Source organism: Scomber japonicus, chromosome 16 (genome assembly GCF_027409825.1).
Source record: "Scomber japonicus isolate fScoJap1 chromosome 16, fScoJap1.pri, whole genome shotgun sequence".
NCBI lineage: Eukaryota > Metazoa > Chordata > Actinopteri > Scombriformes > Scombridae > Scomber > Scomber japonicus.
Genome location: NC_070593.1, coordinates 2,090,675 through 2,114,038, shown reverse-complemented (window position 1 = coordinate 2,114,038; position 23,364 = coordinate 2,090,675). Strand labels below are relative to the sequence as shown.

Sequence of the window (23,364 nt, the reverse complement as noted above, 5' to 3'; positions counted from 1 at the left end):
CCCTAAAAGGTCTTTTATTTTGAAATTTGATGACGTAAAGTGATCTAAAGTGGCCCAAAATGCACAAAAATGAAAATATATTAACCCTTAAATAATGTCTAAGGTCTCATTTAACCCATTCTGTTTGCAGCTGTAAAAACATCCCCAATGTATTTTATTCTGAAATTTGATGGCTTTTCCTAAAGTGGCCCAAAATGCATAAAAATAAAAATGTTATATTTTTGTATAGAAGCTCCAAATGTTAGTCCATTGAGGCTGTTCTGGGTCAGATTATCTCTGTATCTATGTCCATGTGTTTTAGTGAAATGAATAGTTAATAGTTTTAATAAGATTTTAACCCTTACATACGATTTGGGGTCAAATTTAACCCATTTTTACATTTGACAGTTTGTAAAATCAGCCAGATGTTCTTTTACTCTGGGATTTGATGACTTAAAGTGTCTAAAGTGGCTCAAAATGCACAAAAATGTAAATATATTAACCCTTATATAATGTCCAGGGTCTAATTTAACCCATTTTGTTTCTTTTTAGAGCTGTAAAAACATCCCCAAATGTCTTTTATTTTGAAAGGGTTTTCTTAAAGTGGCCCAAAATGCTTAAAAATAAAAATATTTTAAATGTTATATTTTGTATAGATGCTCCAAATGTTAGTCCATTGAGGCTGTTCTGGGTCAGATTATCTCCGTATCTATGTCCATGTGTAAAAGCTTCTCAACAACTGGAGTCAAATCTCTTCTGTATCAACAAACTTCACCAATTAAGTTAAAAATAAACCCTTTAACCCTTTATTGGGCAAATAATTATATTTGGTAACATCTGTAAATATCCTTCCTTCCTTCCTTCCTTTCCTTCCTCCCTGCCTTCTTTCTTCCTTTCCTCTTTTCCTTTCTCCCTCCCTCATTCCTTATTTCCTCCGTCCTTCCTTCCTTTCCTTCCTTTCATCTGTCCTTCCTCCCTCCCTCCTTCTCTCCTCCCTTCTTTCTTTCCTTCCTCCGTCCTTCCTTCCTTCCTTTCCTTACTTCCATCTGTTCTTCCTCCCTCCCTCCTCCCTTCCGTCTTTCTCCCCTTCCTCCCTCCCTCCTTCTCTTTCTTTCCTCCCCCCTACCTACCTTCCTTCCTTCCCTTCTTCCCTTCCTTCCTTCCATCCTTCCTTCCGTCCTTCCTTCCTTTCAATGAGTGTCCTATAAAGGGTTAATCTGATCTACTCACGGCCTTAAATGCCCTCCGTCACGTAGGAGAGGAAGTAGGAGGGAGGGAGGGAGGGAAGGAAAGGAGAGAGAGAGGAAAGAGGGAAGGAAGGAAGGGAGGAAGGTGGGGGGAGGGAAGAAAGTGAGAAAGAGGGAGGGAGAAAAGGAAGGAAGGAGGGAAGATAGGAGGGAGAAAGGAAGGAAAGGAGAGAAGAATGAATGAGGGAAGGAAGGAAGGAAGGAGGGAGGGAGGGAGTGAGGGAAGGAAAGGAAAGGAAAGAGGGAGGAAAGAGGGAAGGAAGGAAGGAAGGGAGGAAGGTGGGGGGAGGGAAGAAAGTGAGAAAGAGGGAGGGAGAAAAGGACGGAAGGAGGGAAGATAGGAGGGAGAAAGGAAGGAAAGGAGAGAAGAATGAATGAGGGAAGGAAGGAAGGAAGGAAGCAAGGAAGGAGGGAGGGAAGGAAGGAAAGTATTAAAAGACTCGTCCTTCGTGTTGAGCTCGTTTCTGACAGCGTGACGGCGGTTCAGACAGCAGTCAGCACATTGAGCTCTGCCTACGTGAGAAGACCTTCATCGTCTGAGTTAACCAGTAACCAGACCTCCGTTTCCTTTTCTGATCCGCTGCCAGAAAAAAAAAAAAGAGAAAAAAAAGAAAAAGAGATTCCTTGGCAGCGTGTGAGAGAGACGACGTGTTGTAATCTGAGAAATGATGCCCGAGGTTTACTTTAGATTTCAACCTGATCTGCTTTGTGACTTCAGACCAGAGGTGTCAAACTCATGGAAGGAAGGAAGGAAGGAAGGAAGGAAATAAGAAGGGAAGGAAGGAAAGAGGGAAGAAAGGTAGCAAGGACCACTTTAAGAAAACCCTTTCAAAATAAAAGACATTTAGGATGTTTTTACAGCTCTAAAAAGAAAAAAAATGGGTTAATTAGACCCTGGACATTATATAAGGGTTAAAATATTTACATTTTTGTGCATTTTGGGCCACTTTGAGCCACTTTAGGTCATCAAATTTCAAAATAAAATGCATTTAGGATGTTTTTACAGCTCTAAAAAGCAAAAAAAAAAAGTTAAATTAGACCCTGGACATTATATAAGGGTTAAAATATTTTCATTTTTGTCCATTTTGAGCCACTTTAGACACTTTAAGTCATCAAATCCCAGAGTAAAAGAACATTTGGGTGATTTTACAAACTGTCAAATGTAAAAATGGGTTAAATTTGACCCCAAATTTTATAAGGGTTAAAATCTTATTAAAACTATTAACTATTTATTTCACTAAAACACATGGACATAGATACGGAGATAATCTGACCCAGAACAGCCTCAATGGACAAACATTTGGAGCATCTATACAAAAATACAACATTTAATATATTATTATTATTGTGGATTTTGGGCCACTTTAGGAAAAGTCATCAATTATTTCATACCTATTCAGGAACTTTAAGGGCTTTAAAAGTGTTTTAGATTCAATATAAATACTTTATAAGATAAGATAATAAATCAGTTTGGTGAATGAATTGTGTTTAAAGAAGAAGCCGTGTCTCATCTTGAGTGTGGAGATAATTAAAAACAGGGAAACACTGCCACCTAGTGTCCAATACATGTAATTACACATTACACATATATTACAGTATTACAAATAATCCTGCTACTAACTTTAGATGAGAAGGAGGAGGAAGAAGAAAAAGAAGGAGGAGGAGGAGGAGGAGGAGAAGAAAGAAGAAGAAGAAAGAGGAGAAAGGACAGGAAGAAGGAAAAAAAGGAGGAGGAGAAGAAGGAGGAGGAGAAGAAGAAGAAGTAGAAGAAGGAGAAAAGGGAGGAGGAGGAGAAGAAGAAGAAGTAGAAGAAGGAGGAGGAGGAGGAGGAGAGGGAGAAAAAGGAGGAGGAAGAAGGAGAAAAAGAAGGAGGAGAAGAAGAAGGGGGATGAGAAGGAGAAAAAAGGGGATGAGAAGAGGTGGTAGAGGAGGAGAAGATGGAGAAAAAGGAGAGAAATAATTTCTTAGTTTTATCTCAGCGGTCAAATAAATATTTATCAAAGTTAGAGGCACAAGAAGGAGGAGAAGGAGGGAGAGGAGGAGAAGGAGGGAGATGAGAAGGAGAAGAAGGAGGGAGATGAGAAGGAGGGAGATGAGAAGGAGGAGGAGGAGGAGGAGGAGGGAGATGAGAAGGAGGAGAAGAAGGCGGAGGAGGAGGAGGAGGGAGATGAGAAGAAGGAGGGAGATGAGGAAGAGGAGAAGGAGGGAGAAGAGAAGGAGGGAGATGAGAAGGAGAAGAAGGAGGGAGATGAGAAGGAGAAGAAGAAGGGAGATGAGAAGGAGAAGAAGGGAGATGAGAAGGAGAAGAAGGAGGGAGATGAGAAGGAGAAGAAGAAGGGAGATGAGAAGGAGAAGGAGGGAGATGAGGAGGAGAAGAAGGCGGAGGAGGAGGGAGATGAGAAGGAGAAGAAGGTGGAGGAGGAGAAGGAGGAGGGAGATGAGGAGGAGAAGAAGGCGGAGGAGGAGAAGAAAAAGGAGGAGGAGAAGATGAAGAAAAAGGAGAGCAATAAGATAAAAGGAGGAGAAAGAGGGGAAGAACCTCCTTGTTCCTCTTTTTTGTACCTTCTTTTTCTTTTCTTTCTTTTGTCTTTCTTCTTTCTTCCTTCTCCTTCCTCTTCTTTCTTTCTTTTTTTCTTCCCTCATCTTTCTTCTCCTCCTTCACCCTCCTTGCCCTTTCCTTCTTTCTTTTCACTCAACCCTTTAAAAAAGAAAAGGAAATTCCACAGCAGTAAAATAAAACATTTCTTATCTTTGTGGATCATTTATTCCCATTACTGAGTTTCCTGTTTTCACAATAAAAGCACTTTCATCACCGCTGGACATCTGACAGTGAAATAAAAGACCCCATTTACTCAACAGGAAGTGGAAACAGGAAGTCAAACAGGAAATAACTTTTACAGCCAGAAACTAAAATATTCAGCTCATTGATGTTGATTATGTGTTTAACCTTCCTGTCGTCCTCCCGGGTCAAATTGACCCCGTCGCTTTTGACTGTTCCTTCTTTCCTTCCTTCTTTCTTTGCTCCCTCCTCCTTTCCTTCTTTCCTTCCTCCCTCCCTCCTTACCCCTTTCCTTCCTCCATTCTTTCCTCCCTCCTTACTCCTTTCTTTCCTACCTTCCTTCATTACCCCTTCCCTTCCTCCCTTCTCTCCTAAATTCCTTCCTTCCTCCATTCTCTCCTTCCTCCCTCCTTACTTCCTTCTTTCCTTCCTGCCTCCCTCCTTACTCCTTTCTTTCCTACCTTCCTTCATTCCCCCTTCCCTTCCTCCCTTCCTTCTCTCCTAAATTCCTTCCTCTTTTACTCCTTTCCTTCCTTCCTCCATTCTTTCCTTCCTTCTTTCCTTCCCGCCTCCCTCCTTTCTTTCCTACCTTCCTTCCTTCCCCCTTCCCTTCTCATAAATTCCTTCCTCTTTTCATCCTTACTCCTTTCTTTCTTTCCTTCCTTCTCTCCTTCCTTCCTCCTTCCTTACTCCTTTCCTTCCTTCCTTCCTCCATTCTTTCCTACCTTCCCCCTTCCCTTCCTTCTCTCCTAGATTCCTTCCTCTTTTCATCCTTACTTCCTTCCTCTTTTCCTCCTTACTCCTTTCCTTCCTTCCTCCATTCTCTCCTTCCTCCCTCCTTTCCTTCCTTCCTTCCTTCCTTCCTGCCTCCTTACTCCTTCCCTTCCTACCTTCCTTCTCTCCTAAATTCCTTCCTCTTTTCATCCTTACTCCTTTCTTTCTTTCCTCCCTTCCTTCTCTCCTAAATTTCTTCCTCTTTTCATCCTTACTCCTTTTTTTCTTTCCTTCCTTCCTTCTCGCCTTACTTCCTTCCTCTTTTTCTCCTTACTCCCTTCCTTCCTTCCTCCTACTCTTCCTTGACCTGAGGACAACAGGAAGGTAAAAAAAAGAAAAAAAAGGAGAAAATCAGCTGAAATGAAAAGAATGAGTCAAACTGTCGGGTTTAAATCTAACAGGAAGTGACTTCAGAGAGTTTTAGTGAAATATCCCTTTAATGATGATTTCAGTAGAACAGGATTTAGCGTCAGTTCAGTAGCTCACAAAAAAAACTAACATTTTTTATTCTAAGCGCCGAAACATCTGACTACAAAACTTTACAAATATGTATACAAGATTATATACACACAAGAGTTTGAGAAAATACACAATTTTTGCAAAAAGAGAAAATAAAATAAAATAAAATAAAAATGAATAAATCACCATTTCTTTAAAAGGACACCAGTAGCAGAGAGCACATATCATAAAAACTGCAATGACATAAAAACAGAAACTCTTTAAAACAAACATGTGTGCAAAGAGGAAACTGCTGTTTGTTTCAAAATAAAAGTTTTGTAGTTAAAAAGGCACAAAATAAAATAGTCATTTTCAACCGTGTTTAATCATCCATTTCCTGTCATCAGTATCCTGCAGCTTCACTCCAGAGGATGCATGTTTGACTTTTGATGGAGCGTGCTTTTATTTTGAAATTTTAAAGCTCTAATTCATTCTTTAAAAAAAAAAAAAAAACAGCTGATTTTGGTTCAACTTCATATAAAAGTGGTGCAGGAGCTGCTTTAAAAAACTTAAATGTACTTACAATAGATGAGTGACAGATGCCAGCAGATATCCCATCATGCATCAGTTCAGATGAAGGTTTACGTGAAGCAGCAGGTGACATTAAAAACCACCAAACCTCCAGGTAAGTCAGTTTTAATATTTAAGACTTTTTAATATAAAGAAATACACGATGAAAAATAGAAACGCTCCCAAAAATATCAAAAAACTTCAACAACTCTGCTGACGAGCTTCAGACATTTAGAGGAAAACCAGGCACCAAGTTCAATATTCAATCATTAATTAAGACATTATTCAATTAATAAATAATCATATGAATAAAGTATAAAGCATAGAGCCGTGTGATGTCTTCTATAATCTTCTTATTGATCATTTAAGTCCAGTTTAAAGCTAAAATGTCAAACCTCCTGCTGTTCCAGTCACTAAAATGTAAGAATTTCCTACTTTTCTGAACATGTGATGTAATATCTGCTTCACTTTAAGCTTCAGAAAGCTGTAAAAAGGGAAACTTTAATATTTAATAGATGATTAATAAAAGAAAATAAAGCAGCAGATTTAATAAATAATGAAAATGATAGTTAGCTGCAGCCTTAATATAACCACACAAGAATGAAATCAGCTGATAAACTGTCAAAATTAAAGATATTCTCAAACAAAACTATATTTTCTAATAATAAGCCAACAAATATTATATCTGTATTTATTCATATGATGATTATTTGTCTTACATCACACTAAACATGAATATCTAATATATTAACCCTTAAACAGGCAGGAGGGAAAATTAGATGTAAAAAATCCTTACTAGTTATGTCATTTGCACCTAAAGGAAGGAAGGAAGGAAAGGATGGAAGGGAGGAAGGAAGGGAAGGAAGGGAGGAAGGGAGGAAGAAGGAAGGAAAGGAGGGAGGGAGGAAGAAGGAAGGAAAGGAGGGAGGGAGGAAGAAGGAAGGAAAGGAGGGAGGGAGGGAGGAAGGGAGGAAGGGAGGGAGGAAGAAGGAAGGAAGGAAGGAAAGGAGGGAAGAAGGAAGGAAAGGAAGGGAGGAAGAAGGAAGGAACGGAAGGAGGGAGGAAGGAAGGAAGGAAAGGAAGGAGGGAGGAAGGAAGGAAGGTAGGAAGAAGGAAGGAAAGGAGGGAGGAAGGAAGGAAGGAAGGAAGGGAGGGCGGAGGAAGGAAAGGAAGGAGGGAGGAAGAAGGAAGGAAAGGAGGGAGGGAGGGAGGAAGGAAGGAAGGAAAGGAGGGAAAGGAGGGAAGAAGGAAGGAAGGAAGGAAGGGAGGAAGAAGGAAGGGAGGAAGAAAGGAAGGAACGGAAGGAGGGAAGAAGGAAGGAAAGGAAGGGAGGAAGGAAGGAAGGTAGGAAGGAAGGGAGGAAGAAGGAAGGAACGGAAGGAGGGGAGGAAGGGAAGGAATGGAGGAAGAAAGGAAGGAACGGAAGGAGGGGAGGAAAGGAAGGAAGGGTTGGAAGAAAGGAAGGAACGGAAGGGAGGAAAGAAGGAACAGTCAAAACAGAAGGGGTCAATTTGACCCGGGAGGACGACAGGAAGTTGTGTGTATCTCCTGGTGCACGTTGACTGTTTAAGGGTTAATAAGCAGCAGAGTTAATGAATAATGACATTAATAGTTAGTTGCAATAGTTTAAATATAACCGTAGAGTTTAGCAGCAGAGATGGAATATAATAAAGTTTCATTAGTTTGTTTTAATTAGTGAATAAACATCTGAAACTTATTACCTTGGAATGAACCTTTAATTAGATGTCACTAAATCCTCCATAATGCACCTTTAAACTATTTAAATAGGCCAATAAAGGATGTAACTGTATTTATGTATATGATTATTTCACAGCTGTATATGTGATGCTACAGCAGGCGTTAACATTGTGATTCATGTTTTTAATGACAGTTTTATTTAATGTGACGTCTCTGAAATCACATTATAAACAAAAAAGGAGTGAGTGATGAAAATAAACAAGTGAAAACGGTTGAAAATGACTTTAAACGTTCTTCTTTTTTTAAATTAAAACAAACAAAAAAGAAAAGAAAAAAAAAAAAAAAAGCTTCAGTTTCAACATTCAGGCCTCGTTCATTAGTCCGACTCTGAAAATCATATTTGGCTCTTTATAATAAAGCTGCTGTCTGATTCAAACTCTACAGGAGGCGACAACGGCTTTGATTTCTGAATGAAAAAAAAAAAAAAAAAAAAAGAGTCCCGTCACTCCACCCGTCATTTTCAGAAACATCAAAAAAAAAAGGTGCGCTTGATTTTAGGAGATGAACACAAAAAAACAGGAGAGAGAGAAACCAAGCGCACCTTCGTCCAACGTCTCACATCCCGACGCTGTTCATTCATTCATCCCAAATAATTTAGAGGAGGAGGAGGAGGAGGAGGAGGAGGAGGAGGAGGAGGAGGAGGAGCCGTCCAGGAGGAGTGATGTCATCATCCAACATGGCCTCCGACAAGGCATGGCGTTCAGAGCTTGTTTTGACCTTTGACCTTTGATACTTGAATCATCTTTTGGGTAAGAAGGAGGAGAAGTTCTGCCTCGACGTGTGTGTGTGTAGGTGTGTAGGTGTGTGTGTGTGTGTGTGTGTGTGTGTGTGTGTCTGTGTCTGTGTGTGTAGGTGTGTGTGTGTGTGTGTAGGTGTGTGTGTGTGTGTCTGTGTCTGTGTGTGTGTGTGGAAACAGGAACTGATCCCCCACCTTCTAAACCCAGGAGACACCACGCCATGATGGGGGAGGAGGGAGGTTGACGGACAGGAAGTCAGATTCAGACGGGAGCTGAGGGCGATGGCGATGCCGGCGGCGGGCAGCAGGTGGCGCCGTCGTGTCATTGGACGACCTCGAAGTAGTGCAGGATGGCCATGATGTGCTGCGGCATGAAGACGTAGCCGGTGTAGATGGCCATGCCGGCCACGGAGATCAGCAGGGAGTCTGAGAGAGGAGCGTTAAGGAGGAACTCACAGAGCTGCTGGGATTCACTCATCAGTCCAAACTCTAACTATCACCTCTCTGCTGCTAGATATCAAACTTTTTTTAATCTCATTTTAATGTGTCAAGCCTTTTTGTCCCTTCTACTCCCCCGTAGACGGCTCCTCTAGCTGTAGCGCTATGCTTTGAAGTGGCCTCCTGCAGTAAACCTACCGCGCTGATGGAAAGTAAGAGAGCTACTGGACTTTTGAACGGCTTGTTTAACTTTAAAACACTTCCAGACGCTTCAGTTGACAAGTCAAAAGTAAAATGCAACCTGTGTCAAACGGAGTTTAACTACCACCGGAGTACGTGGAGTTTGAGTTAGCACCTCCACGCTAAACACCCAGGTGCAGCCAAGCCAGCCTCAGCTCCACCAAAGGACCATTTTGGAGTGTGGGAGTCGCAGCAGAGCCGTGATTGATTCCCAGTTAAGACACTCTGGTAAGAAATGCTTTACATTATGGGCTTAAAACTGCCTTCAAATGGAAAATAACAGGATTTTAAACATGACATTCAAAACGCCATTAATCGCGATCAACTATGGAAATTATGCGATTAATCTCGATTAAAAAAATAATCGTTTGACAGCCCTATTTTTTTACTTTACTGAGAGAAGGGGGAGGGTGGAAGGAAGGAAAGAAGGGAAGAAGAAGGAAGGAAAGGAGGAAGGAAGGGATGGAGGAAGGGAGGAAGGTAGGAGGGAGGAAAGAAAGAGAAGGAGGGAGGGAGGAAGGAAGGAAAGAAGAAGGGAGGGAGGGAGGAAGGAAGGACAGACAGATGGAAGGAAGGAAGGAAAGAAGGAAGGAAGGAAGGACGGACAGAAAGAAGGAGGGAAGGAAAGAAGACGAGAGGGAGGAAGGACAGACAGACAGACGGAAGGAAGGAAGGAAGGAAGGAAAGGGAGGAAGGAGGGAAGGAAGGAAGGACGACACAAGGGTTAAAGTTGTCCTTTAAGGCTCGGCTGTAATTATAAGCCTGTATAAACACAACTACTCTGTCTCTGCATTCATTATTTATTCTAGTACATATCTATTGTACATGTATTTAAATAACTATTAAAGCAGGTCGCGGGTGGATAAGATGTTGGGCTCTTTAGGGAGAGAAGGAAGGAAGGAGGGAGGAAAGAAAGAGAGAAGGAGGGAGGGAGGAAGGAAGGAAAGGAAGGAAGGAAGGAAGGAGGGTTATCTGCTATCTGAATGTCATTATATTGTCGTCTGACCCTAAACATGACAGTAAAGCTTCTATTCATGTTCATGTGAGAGCAGGAACCTGAATCTGATCTCCTACTTCACAGCTCCACTGGGACTGACACTCTTCCTTTGTGCTGCACATTTCATTCACTGCTAAAGAAAGAGCTTTTATTTTATCAAGCTGGAACCGCCAACTACTGACTTTTTTTCTTCTTTTTTTAAAAATTAAGAACAAAAGATAAGTACTCAGTGTTTCCCCTACCATTATATTTATATACTTAAATGCAAAACTGCCCATCAAGAACACCCACAATGCATTGCAGCACTGATAGGGAGGGGCTAGTTGGAGAACTGTAAAGCACACAGTTTAGACCTGTTCTATAGGAAGAGTGACCTTAAAATGTTGTGATTTGGAGGAATATATATATATATAAAGATACTATTAAATCAAATTAACTTGACTTTCAAGGGGGGCAGAGGGTTTAATGTTAATATAGACTTAAAAACAGTTGAGCTTTTATTTTATCAAGCTGGAACCGCCAACTATTTGACTTTTTTTTCTTATTTTTTTTTTTAAATTAAAGAACAAAAAATAAGTACTCAGTGTTTCCCCTACCATTATATCGGGGGAGGGGGGTTAGGGTTAATTTATTTATCAAGAGCACACAGTCTAGACCTGTTCTATAGGAAGAGTGACCTTAAAATGTTGTGATTTGGAGCAATGTATATATATAAAGATACTATTAAATCAAATTAACTTGACTTTCAGAGGAGGACAGGGGGTTTAATGTTAATATAGACTTAAGAACGACTGAGAAATGCAAATTAATAAAACTTTAAATATTGGATAAAAAAATTAGATTAATCGCTATTAACTATTAAAGTTCAGAAAATAATGGTGATTGAAGAGACACTTAGTTCTGTTCCTATCCGGTGGGTTTTGTTCTGATTACTGTTATTAAATCAAACATGTTAAGACTTATAAATATAATAGCTTTAACTGTGTGTGTGTAATAGGAGGAGCAGAGGGGAGGGGGGGGGGGGAGCTGAGGGAGGGAGAACAGCCTCGGGGGGGAAACACTATTACCGGGTTGTTTTCTGTAGAGTAAGACATTAAAAACATCACTAATATGATTCCTGAGTGTCAAAAAGACAGAATTCATTATGTTTAGATGGGTGGGGGCTCTCAGACACACCTCACCTAGGAGGGGGGGGGGGGGGGGGGGGAGACAAAGGAGCTGACGGATGGGGAAGGGGGGGAAGGGGAGAAATAACACACCTGTTAACAGATGGGAAACATCACATACATAATGACATGGTGATAGTTTATTGTAGTGACTGCTATAGATCAAAGTACACCACCTTAATTATTAACTCCCATTTCTCCCCCCCCCCCCCCCCCCCCCTCCCTTCCTTCCTAAAAGAACTGAAATCATCATTAACTCTTCTCCTGAGCTTATGATTGAGCTCTTTTAAAGCACTTTACATTTTTAATCTTACATTTGCACTCTATGTCCTTTTAATGATTTTAAAGCTCATTTATTATTTTATGCTGCAATCTTATATTTAATGCTCCATTCTAGTATTATATTTATGTCTTTCTGGGCCTCTTCAAGTCCAAGATAAAAACCTACTTTTTTAGGATGGCTTTTAATACCCAGTAATATGACACTTTTATCTTATTCGATTTTGTTGTATTTTATTGCCTTCACTGTTATTTTATTGTTTTTATTTATTCCTCTTTTTATTTATTACCTGCTGTAAAGCACTTTGGTACACCGAAAGGACTGTTGTAAAGGGCTGTATAAATAAAGTACATTTACAGTTTACATTTTTCTGTACTTTGTTTTTATTATTAGTGGTGGTGGTGGTGGTGGTGGGGGGGGGGGGGGGGGTTAATTGTTTGTTTTAATGTCTCCATGTGTTTAATATTATTCTTATTTCTCAAATTGCAAGTTTTTATGTTTTTTTATTTCCAATTCTTAATGTTACATGTATGTTTTATGTAAAGCACATTGAGTTACTATTGTGTATGAAATGCTCTGTATAAATAAACCTGCCTTGCCTATCCAGGTTAAAGTTTGTTCTGAGTCAAACTGCAGCATCATTAAATTAAACGGGATTAAAAACCTACATGTGATGTAAACTAGTTCCTACAGACGTGTGTGAACCGCCTGACTACTCCTCCTCCTCCTCCTCCTCCTCCTCCTCCTCCTCTTTTAACCACATCCTGAACTCCGTTTACATTTCCACACATTTAATGTTTCCTCACCTCCACAGACAGAAGAAGGTGTAGTAGACAAATAAAGTGATTCTGAAACCGCAGTGACAGATATGCAAAGCAGCCGCAATTCAAAAAGTGAAGAAGTGAATTCTTTGTGTTTCACTCCAGATGAGTGTTCATGATTTAAAGCTAAAAATTAAAATATAAGAAGCTTATAGAACAAAATGTTAAAGCTCTTCTAATCCTTTAAGAGTGGTTCTTTAATTCAGCATTCATTCAGGAACCGACTCTCCTTCCTGTCTTCTCTTCCTTCAATCTATCCTTTCTTTCTTTCATGCCTTCCCGTCTTATCTTCCTTCCTTTCTTATTTTCTTCCTGTCTTCTCTTTCTTCTGTCCTTCCTTCCTCCCTTTCATCTTTCCTTCCTGTCTTCTCTTCCTCCCTTTATTGTCTTCTCTTCCTGTCTTCTCTTCTTTCCATCTGTCCATTCTTTCTTTTGTTCCTTCCTGTCTTCTCTTCCTTCCTTCCTTCTATCTTTCCTTCCTGTCTTCTCTTCCTTCCTTGTTTTCTTCCTGTCTTCTCTTCCTTCCTTCCTTTCTTTCTTTTGTTCCTTCCTGTCTTCTCTTCCTTCCTTCCTTTCTTTTGTTCCTTCCCATTTTCTCTTCCTTCCTTATTATCTTCCTGTCTTCTCTTCCTTCCTTCTGTCCTTTTCTTCCTGTCCTCTCTTTTGTTCCTTCCTGTCTTCTCTTCCTTCCTTCCTTTCTTTTGTTCCTTCCCATTTTCTCTTCCTTCCTTATTATCTTCCTGTCTTCTCTTCCTTCCTTCTGTCCTTTTCTTCCTGTCCTCTCTTCCTTCCTTATTTTCTTCCTGTCTTCTCTTCCTTCCTCTTCTCTTACTTCCTTATTATCTTCTTGTCTTCTCTTCCTTCCTTCTATCTTTCCTTCCTGTCTTCTCTTCCTTCCTTCTATCTTTCCTTCCTGTCTTCTCTTCCTTCCTTATTTTCTTTCCTGTCTTCTCTTCCTTCCTCCCTTCCATCTTTTCAACCCATAAACTTTTAAACCCTTCTACCGGTTATCAACGTTAAACTTTTAAACAGGCTACCGGTTATCAACGTTAAACTTTTAAACAGACTACCGGTTAGAAACGTTAAACTTTTAAACAGGCTACCGGTTAGAAACGTTAAACGTTTAAACAGGCTACCGGTTAGAAACGTTAAACTTTTAAACAGGCTACCGGTTATGAACGTTAAACTTTTAAACAGGCTACCGGTTAGAAACGTTAAACTTTTAAACAGGCTACCGGTTACAAACGTTAAACTTTTAAACAGGCTACCGGTTAGCAACGTTAAACTTTTAAACAGGCTACCGTTAGCATGTTAGCTCGTCCAGGTTAAAGGATACTGAACACCGTCCGCTCCCAGGGCTCCAGCATGTACAGCGCCGTCACCAGAAGATACTGATAGTAGAACCACGACAGCTGCTTCCAACAGTCTCCCAGAGCCATGGTCACAACTTTCTTCTGATTATTATTCCTCCTTTTCTCTTCCTCTCTCCTCTTCTCTCTTGTTTTCTTACGCAATTCCGCGTATGACGGCGTGTGACGTCGGATCAGAAGGTTTTCAGGGTTAGCCAATCAGAGCTCAGCGTGCCAACGTACAGCTCTGACGCAATGACGCAGTCATTTAAAGGCGAGTTCTACAGTCTATGGTTATAACCTAGAACAGTAGATATATTTTATATAAAATACTTATATATTTCAACAATGGTTTAGTTATTTACCATATGATCTTATTATTATTATTTATATTATTATATATGTATATTTCTGACACCTGTAACACCTCCGTTTTTTGTTTTTGTTTATCTATATTTCTTTCTTCTATATTTTTTCTTAATCTCTTGTATTATGTTTTTTATGTGAAATAAATAAAGATATATTTATATTACTTTATAAATTATTTTCTTATTTTTCATGAAAAACTATCTGTACACAAATAAACCTTCTGCCTCATTAGTCCACATTTGTTGGAGATTTTAGTTTCTGACAGTCAGATATATCTTTTTAAAAGGTTTACAGGTTTTATCCAACTGATTATCTGCAGAAATCAAGAAAGACATGGTACATTTATTATAAATTGTATATATTATTATATTATCATTATATCAGTGATATTCAAATGACAATAATATAATTTATCTTGATTACTTCTGAGTATCTATATCTTCCAATAAAAGTAGTAATCATGACAGCTCTGGTTATGAGTCAAATGTTTCCTGTTTATTTCTGTCACAGTTCACCTGCTGGATGGTTTCATATGTTCTTCTAATAAAACAGCAGCAACCTCAAATACTTCTTTTCTCTCTTTGGGAACATTTCTGTGGATGAAACTCGGCCACAAACAGAGCAGAACAGGTCGCCTTAAAGCTCAGCCGACAGGAACGTCCAGCTCCTCCTGAACAGCTGATTTCAAACAGGTTTAGGCAGTTTAGAGAGTTCACTGTCTGACTCGTACTGACACAGAAGAAAGTCAGCTTTATGTTCCTGCAAGAGAACCAAAGAACCTCCAGGATCTTCTGACAGGATCTTAGACGTTCTACACACAATAACTGAACCTTTAAAATAATAGTGTTTACAGCAGGTGCAACTTGAAATAAAGACATCTGATGTTTGATGCTGAAAAAACTCTAATTTAAATAAATGCTAATTCCATTCATTTGCACAGTCCTTTGTGTCTGCAGATAAATACAAAGAGAAACATTTAAAGGTTTGTTTAGGATCATTTATGAACTGTGTTGGTGTCACGTTACACTGAAGTTTATTTTAATAACTGTAAAATGTCTCGTTCAGTACATACATGGATCACAATTCAAATAAAAAAAAAAGACTTAAAGGATCCTGTAACCCTGAAATATCAATAACCTAAAAAAAGTCCAGTAATGGTCCACTATTATTCATTATGACCACAAAAGCATAGAATTGGTGTCAAACTCAAGTCTTTTTCAGATATTTTAATACAAATTTACACGTAGTCGACCCAGGCAGCTCTCTGGGATTCTGTGATTCCTCCTCTTCCTCCTCCTCCTCATCATCATCATCATCATCAGCAGAGATGCTCAGAAACAGTCCCGTTCTTCTTCTGCAGCTGAAAAAGCGTCTCGGCCTCTGACCCGGTCTCATCAGTGTCAGCAGTGGCTCGCCAGGATGTTGAAGAAGTGGTACACCTCGTCTTTGTCGAACACAGCGACCTCTGTGGAGCACTCTGAGCACTGCACCGGGTGGTAAACCTCGCCCGCGTCCATCCCCGCCGGCGCCGGCTCCAAAGAAGTGGCTGTCTGCGCCTCCTTCTGCCCTTCCTCCTTCTCCTCCTCCTCCGCCCTCCTCCTCCTCTTCCTGTTCTTTGGCTTCTTCTTCTCCTCGGTTTTGTAGCGCAGCACCTCGTCCTGCTTCACGGTGCAGTTCATGACGAACATGGCTCGGTACTGCGTCCGGTACTTCTCGTGTCTGAGTGAACACAAACAAACATCATCACAAACTTTGACTTTAATAGTTTGATTTAAATGATTCTGGTGAGAAGTAGAGCTGGGTATCATTTAAAAAGTTATGATACCAGTAACAATCCAAGTACCTTTAAAGTGATATATCAGGACCACTCCTCCACATCTAAATGATTTGACCCTAAACTAAAACTACCAAAAACCCTGCAGGTGTGAGGTTCATATAAAAACTACGACTCAGCCCAAAATACACACTGAAACTACACCTGAGCCCGAGACACATGAGAAAGGTCAATTTCTCAGGGCTTCATTTCGTTAACCGGTGAGGAAAAAAGAAAACAAGGTGCCAGTAACAATCCTCTACGATACAGCTGCCTGTCACTGCTTCATGTTAGACAGTGCAGGGCATTAAAATAAGTGTACTTAGAGTAGGACTGGGCAAAATATGGATATGAGGCTATATATCGCCTTAGAATTTGGATATCGTAATATATGAGTGTTTCTTTTCCTGGTTTTAAAGGCTGCATTACAGTAAAGTGATGTATGTTTCTGAACTTAATAGACTGTTCTAGCTGTTCTATTCCGCCTTACTAAAGGCTATTCATCAAAATTACATTGTGTAAATATTTTGTGAAAGCATGGACAGCCATCTCTATGATATTGTTGCTATATTGATAGAGGTATTTGTTCAAATATATTGTGATATTTGATTTTATGTATATCACCCAGCCCTTACTAAGAGCATCACTACATATGGTGCATTTTGAATTTGCCCCATTAGTGGTGTTTCATTCATTTTGGGTAATGACTTAGTGTTTTTTATTTATTTATTTAAATACAAAAAAACCCATTTAATGTCTCATGGAGCTTAGTTTAGGGACGCTCCTTAAGCTCCACATGTGGTTAACTTGATCTGAGCTGTAATGAGATCTCACCTCTGACAGTCCAGGCAGAGCGTGGTCATGCATGCGGGACAGTTCAGGATGGCGTCGCTGCTCGGTAAACTCGACTGCTGATTGCGTTGCGACCGAAACGCCCCCGCTGGTCGTTTCCTGTTGCTATACCTGCACACGACAAGACGCTGGTAAATAATATAAATCACCACTCTGAGAACAGGCTGAATAAACCTGGGAGGGTCTTACTGTCTTCTCTTGGCGTCCACCCAGGCCTGGTCCCTGTCGTCCTTGTCGGGGTCGTACAGCAGCTCATCGTTAGTCGGTATGATCCGCCGTCTGCGTCGTCTGTTGCTGGAGCCGCCTGCACACATTTAACACAGTCACTGTTTAGATGTGATTCATGAGGCTGAACGGAGGAAGACTGATAACGCTGGACTCTTACTGGGTGTGTCGTCCTCGTCCGAGTCAGAGTCAAAGTAGATTTTATCGTACATTAAAGGGTTTGGATGTTCAGGACCTCCTCCTCCTCCTCCTTCACCCTGGTTTACTGCTGCAGAGACACAAACACATTTAACTGGAACACTTTCACAACAGAACACTTTCAAAGATAAAGATAAACTTTATTATCCCAGCAGGGTAGATTCATGTGGTAAGGCACGTCTCAATTAAAAACAAAAGTCCAATATACACATACACACACACAGAATATAAGGGTCAACGATGTGATTCAACCCAGGGTCTAATTGGTGTAATGCTTGTGTGTGTGTCCTGTACAGTGTGACCACAGGACAAACCAGGAAGAAGCTCTCTGGCTGTTTGATGAGTCTCACCTGCTTGGGACGGTCCCCAGGTTCCCTCCATGGTCTTGATGGTGGAGCTGAGCTCAGCCTCCATTTCCTTCTCAAACTCATCGCCGCTGGACGACTCGCTCTCCCCCGTCAGATACTCTCTGATCAGCTTCTTCTTCTGCTCCGGAGTCCCGTTCAGCAGCACGTCCAGCTCGTCCTCCGAACTGAAACACAGAGATTATTATCCATTGTGTCAAATCTGCATCTGAAAAGTAACTAAAGCTGTTAAATAAATGTAGTGGAGTAAAAAGTACAATATTTCCCTCTGAGATGTAGAAAGTAGCATCACATGGAAATACTACAATAAAGTACAAGTACCTCAAACTGTACTACAGTAAAGTACAAGTACCTCAAGATATACTACAGTTAAGTACTAGTATCTCAAACTGTACTACAGTAAAGTATAAGTACCTCAAACTGTACTGCAGTAAAGTACAAGTACCTCAAACTGTACTACAATAAAGTACAAGTACCTCAAACTGTACTGCAGTAAAGTACAAGTACCTCAAACTGTACTACAGTACAGTACAAGTACCTGTAACTACACTACAGTAAAGTACAAGTACCTCAAACTATACTGCAGTGAAGTACAAGTACCTCAAACTGTACTACATTAAAGTATAAGTACCTCAAACTGTACTACAGTAAAGTACAAGTACCTCAAACTGTACTACAGTAAAGTACAAGTACCTCTAAACTGTACTACAGTAAAGTACTAGTACCTCAAACTGTACTACAGTAAAGTACAAGTACCTCAAACTGTACTACAGTAAAGTACAAGTACCTGTAACTACACTACAGTAAAGTATAAGTACCTCAAACTATACTGCAGTGAAGTACAAGTACCTCAAACTGTACTACATTAAAGTATAAGTACCTCAAACTGTACTACAGTAAAGTGCAAGTACCTCTTCTTGTTTGTTTACATGTCAGCATTGAGCTAGTTAGCCTCATGCTGCTAATGCTAAGCTAACTGTTTAATGTAACTCACCTGCTGGAAGCTCTCTCTTCATCACTCGGCTCCTCGATTTCATACGAGTCAAATTCTTGCGTTTTAATCAATTTGTTCATTTTTATTTTTTATATATATATTTTTTCCTGTTTTAACAAAAGTTTTAATAACAACAACACGAGCTGCTGCTAGCGAGTTAGCACCGTTAGCCGTGAGGGAGCGGAAGTTGCGTGATATGGACAGGAAGCCGCAGCGCCACCTGCTGACCTGGAGGATGACGAGTCTGACGTCACAGTTATATCAATACATGTCTGATGTGTGCCAATATTTTAAGTTTTATGGCAGCATTTTATATGTATTAGATAATTGTTCATTCATTCAAGCTTAATAAGTAAGTACACATGTTTTTATAGATGTTTTTGTGTTTCCCTTTTATAATAATTTATAATGAAATTTAATGTTTTAGTGTATTAATGTCATTTTATACAATAAAGTTTATTGTTAAACAGTAAAATATCACAACCTCCATTGGGGTTTTATTTGAAGGATCAATGAAAAAATGTCTGTTAGCGTATTTCATTTGTGTATATAAGATTATCAGTTGACAACTCAGCCTACTGATAATTATTCTGATAATCTGTTAATAAACTTTTTACTATTTAGGTCATCTGAATAAAACTATTTTGCCAGTTCAACCCACATAAACAACCATTGTCTCATGTCAAAGCATCACCACCTGCTTCATGAAGTTCCTCCTTTATTTAATGTAAACACACAGAAAACTCTCAGATAAAACAAAGCACTGTTTTATTTAACTGCTTCAGACAAGTAGATTAATGACTAATTAAAAATAAAATAATAACCACAAAGCTCCCTGATTGTTATCTGATATTAAAACATTCAGCTCACTTTTATTTAACAGGGAAGCTGAATCAACAGTAACTATTAAAACTGCATCACTTCTCAAAGACCTGAAACGTGTCTCAGTAATCCGCTGCTGTTCCTGTAATCGGCCACTAGGTGGAGCCAAAGGATCAGAGATGCTGTTCCCAAAAATCTTTTCTTCCTCCTCTCAGAGTCTCAGAGCAGCTGAAGGTTCACCTGAAGGTCGAGGCCATGAAAAGCAAATTATTATTGAATATAAACCTTTATAAATATTTATTTTTATATATATTTATTTATATTTTCTTGGTATTTTATTGTGAATTGGAAAAAACAGATGAAGTTATCAGAGTCACTGTGTTGTTTAAAGGTGCACAAACACAAATAAACTCTTTTTTTCCATATTCACCGTCTAGTATTAAATTTTTTCTGAATGTTTAAACATATTTCAAAAAGCATAATTTGACCAGATAGTTATGAAAAAAACATGATCTTGATATCTTCTTTTAGAATTAATTAATCCTTTTTACTTTAAAATGTTTTATTTCTATTATAATCATGTTTTGTCAGATGTTTTCCTCCCTCTCAGTTCTCTTCAATCCAGGTTTAAAAAAGTTTCTGATTGACATTTTAAGTAAATTGAATATGTTTTTCATATATATATATATGTATATATATATATATATATTATGTATATTGTCATTGTGTCACTGTGTGTGTGTGTTTATATCTGCATGTTTTAGTGTTTTAATTAAGTGCTGCAGACAGTTTTACACCTTTGTGCATACATTCATACATTTCTCTGTTTTAATCTGTTTTATTACATTTCAGCTTTTTGAAAAATGCAACTTATTCTACTTTTTTGTATATTTCCTTGTTTATGATCTGAATGTCTTTCATGTCTCATGTACAGCACGTTGAATTGTCTTCTTGTTGAAAGCTGCTATGACTTTTCTTTCATTTCTGCTTTTTTATAGTGTAATACTGCATCAGTTTTACCTTTTTAAGACCCTCAAAACAATTTAAATAAAAGAGTCTGAACTGAAAACTGAGCTTTTTTGCAGCTTGTGCACATTTTTGACACATTTTTGACCGTGTTGTGCTTTAAACTCCTAAAACCTAAGTTATAGTTTGGTATGTATTTGTAATCTATCCCAGATATTTGGGATTGGTCGGACCTGATGAGGACAAAAACTAAGCATTGTCTTTAAATAGGAAGAAGATTTTGAAAAGAAAGTCCTCATATGGGGACAACAGGTTTAATTTACCGTATAATTATTTATTATATAATTACATTATTAAGCATAAATAAACAAGTTTAAACCTTAAAATGTGATAATGTCTGAGGATCAGCTGTAGATTGACTTGCCATCTGGTTTTTACACTGGTTGATGTAATGTGCTTTTTCTACCACTAGGTGGCCCAAAAAAGTGTATGAATGAGGACAAGAGGTCAAAGTTCAGCAGAATTAAGTGTAAGGTCAAATAAATCCAAAATGTAATGTCCCCATATGAGGATGAAGGGTCACAGGAAGTTAAAAGGGTCACATGTCAAAAAAAGCAGTGCACCATTGATGTCTTTGACTCATATTAAAAACAGGTTCTTCACTACAGGCTGTTTCCCAAAAGGTCTAATATCTGATTATTTTTGCTCTAATCTTCTAATTCAGTTTATATAGCATTGTTTTATGTATTTATGTATATGTGAAGACTTGCTATACTTCATCATTTTATAGATTTTGTGAGTGATTGAACTTTATCTCGGGCAGCAGTTGTCTGGTTTCAAAACTACCAACAAGTTAAATGAGCACCTCCCTAAAAACTAAACACAATGAATATCCGTAACATTATAGGAGATAAACGTCAGACTGTGTGTGTGCTTGTGTAAACTGCTGTGTTTTAGTGGAAAGGACAGACTGTATTCTGGATGCTGTTGCCTTGCTCGAGGGCAGAAAACCTCCAGATGACCCAGCAGTCAGCAGCAGGTCACACATAGGGCCTCGTTTATCATTAAACTGCTGTAAAGTGGTTTTATCTGTGTGTGTGTGTGTGTGTGAAACCCGATCAAACCAGTACAGGATCAATACAAGGATCTAAACATATGTGGTTATTGATTTCTGCAGTCATTTCTCTGTACTGCTATACATCATCTATTGTATTCATGCTCTGTTGTCCGAAATCTGCACCAGATAGAGATGAAAATGAGGTAAGATTACCGTAACTGATATCTCCGAGGCCAAAGGTTCAGTTTGAGAGGTGAAAACACGACGACACCATGAAAAATAGGTTTGATTTCATTCTTTAAAACCTGAAAATAAAATAAAAAGAACGTTGGCACGAGCTCTCTTCACCCTGAATCATGTCGGCAGGTTTTCGCCTCAGGCTGCCCCGTGGATCATAAAGAAGTGATCAGTAGCAACACATTAACTTAACATTAACAACACGGAAACTTTGTCAATTTTCAACCAGCATCATCTGAAGTTTTATACGCCTGATATCTTCCTTATTTCCTTAAAGTCGTACTAAAGTCACACCTTATCCACTTCTCACATCCTTCTCTCCCTAAACCCTTTCTAAATTTCTCTCTTCTGTTGGATATCAGGAACCACTGGAGCTCCATCCTCATTCCTTCATCCCTTTACTCTACACCCCCATCAATCCATCCCTCCATCCCTTCATCCCTCCACCAATAACCCTTCTACTATTGTTGCAATAAATCTTTAAACTCACATCTAAGTTGGCGCTGTCTTTGTTAGTGAAATCATTACAGTGTGGGTACTTAATGCAAATGAACAATATTTAACTTCACTCAGCATTGCCTGCACCCTTCAGCTCCCACCTCAATTTTCTAGTAGTAGTGTCCTCGGGAATGGTCAAAGGTGGAATCTCCCAAAACACTCCATCAACCATGTTATACTCACAAAAGGGAAAAGGAGACACTAAAATATCACACTACTGGGGTTGGGCACCGAGGTCGGTCCTTTTAATAGCCCCGTTTCCACTAAGGAAGTTCCTGGTAAAATTTAGGAGGCAGGACTTTTACAGGTAGAGTATATAGTAGAGTAGGACCCAGATAGGACCATAGACTGTATAGAAGAAATGGACGTAACATGCGTGACATCACCCATTGGTTTGTGGACTGCTGCTCGGAAGCCAATAGTTTCTAATCTAGGCAGCGCCATCGTGAAAATTTCAGGTGCATGCTGGGAAAAATAAAAACATGGATTGTACTTATATGGGCATGAGGCAGGGCCATGGGCGAAGCAGGGAGGTTGCTATGGTTGCGAGGGCTGGATCTCGAGGACATTCAATCTGTCAATCAGGACGTAGCCACGCCCTAATGCATACCCTGCTTTATCGTCACATATAAAATCAGGGAGGCCAAAATGTCCCAAATGAACATCATACTGCATTGAAGAAGGCTTTAAACTAGCGATTGAGACCATAAACACATTTTGAAAACGTTTACTGAGGTTAGAAATCAAGTGAGAAGTTGGTGAATTCTCCATTGACTTGTATAGAGACGATCGCCCCCTGGTGGCCTTTTGATAGAATGCAGTTCTAAGTTACTTCCGTGTTGGCTTCATTTCAGAGGACAAAGGAAACGACAACGAGCAGGTAACCATGGAGGAGCTGAGCTGGTTTGTATGTTCGTGTTCGTGTTCATGGCGATGGACGTTTTCTACTACTGTTATCCTTCCGCTGGGTTTTAAAAATGCTGCTTTTTTTGGCGTTTTCTGTTGACGCCACGCTTTGAGTATACCCAATCAGCACCGAGTAAACATCAAGCCCCACCCAGGAGTTTTTCGGGTACCAACCCTGAGGCAGGGAATACCGAGTATTGATTCATGTCAAATCAAACAGTGCCAAATTTCGATATGTTCAGACTCATCGTTCTTGAGCGGATGCACGACCTCAGTACATATCAGAACGGGATGTTGAGTCCCAGTTTGACTGTTTTCATGCTCATGGGTCCAATACTGGTGGCCTTTGTCGAGAAATCTTACGAACATTGATACACCTACTAAAATCATGGTTATGGTGTTACCATGTGTAACGCTATAATAGTACTACAGCTCCACAGGTACATTGTGGGAAAACAATGCTAACAACACATGAATAAATATGTTTGTA

The 23,364-nt window shown here is 39.5% G+C and overlaps 2 protein-coding genes across 2 annotated transcripts; both read right to left on the bottom strand.

The window, feature by feature from the left end:
* Positions 1 to 8,382: 8,382 nt before the first annotated feature.
* On the bottom strand, positions 8,383 to 13,703 carry sptssa (serine palmitoyltransferase, small subunit A). Its single transcript, XM_053336007.1, has 2 exons — positions 13,560 to 13,703; positions 8,383 to 8,707 (listed from the first exon to the last, which is right to left on the bottom strand). Exons 1-2 carry the CDS (start codon positions 13,660 to 13,662, stop codon positions 8,604 to 8,606), a joined length of 207 nt encoding a protein of 68 aa, XP_053191982.1. The 5' UTR covers positions 13,663 to 13,703; the 3' UTR covers positions 8,383 to 8,603.
* A 1,270-nt stretch (positions 13,704 to 14,973) lies between these two features.
* eapp (e2f-associated phosphoprotein) lies at positions 14,974 to 18,547 on the bottom strand. The gene is made up of 6 exons (XM_053335987.1): positions 18,389 to 18,547; positions 17,380 to 17,561; positions 16,992 to 17,099; positions 16,796 to 16,910; positions 16,589 to 16,717; positions 14,974 to 15,660 (listed from the first exon to the last, which is right to left on the bottom strand). Exons 1-6 carry the CDS (start codon positions 18,466 to 18,468, stop codon positions 15,342 to 15,344), a joined length of 933 nt encoding a protein of 310 aa, XP_053191962.1. The 5' UTR covers positions 18,469 to 18,547; the 3' UTR covers positions 14,974 to 15,341.
* Between the last annotated feature and the right edge of the window lie 4,817 nt (positions 18,548 to 23,364).

Bases quoted from the DNA above. Each gene is read 5' to 3' on its own strand.
- sptssa (XM_053336007.1), bottom strand. From the start codon at position 13,662: ATGGCTCTGGGAGACTGTTGGAAGCAGCTGTCGTGGTTCTACTATCAG. The intron at 8,708-13,559 runs GTATCCTTTAAC...CTCCTCTCTCAG, and splicing joins CTGGGAGCGGACGGTGTTCA to ACTCCCTGCTGATCTCCGTG.
- eapp (XM_053335987.1), bottom strand. From the start codon at position 18,468: ATGAACAAATTGATTAAAACGCAAGAATTTGACTCGTATGAAATCGAG. The intron at 16,718-16,795 runs GTAAGACCCTCC...TGTCGTGTGCAG, and splicing joins GTGGACGCCAAGAGAAGACA to GTATAGCAACAGGAAACGAC. The intron at 15,661-16,588 runs GTGAGATCTCAT...GTGTTCACTCAG, and splicing joins CTCTGCCTGGACTGTCAGAG to ACACGAGAAGTACCGGACGC.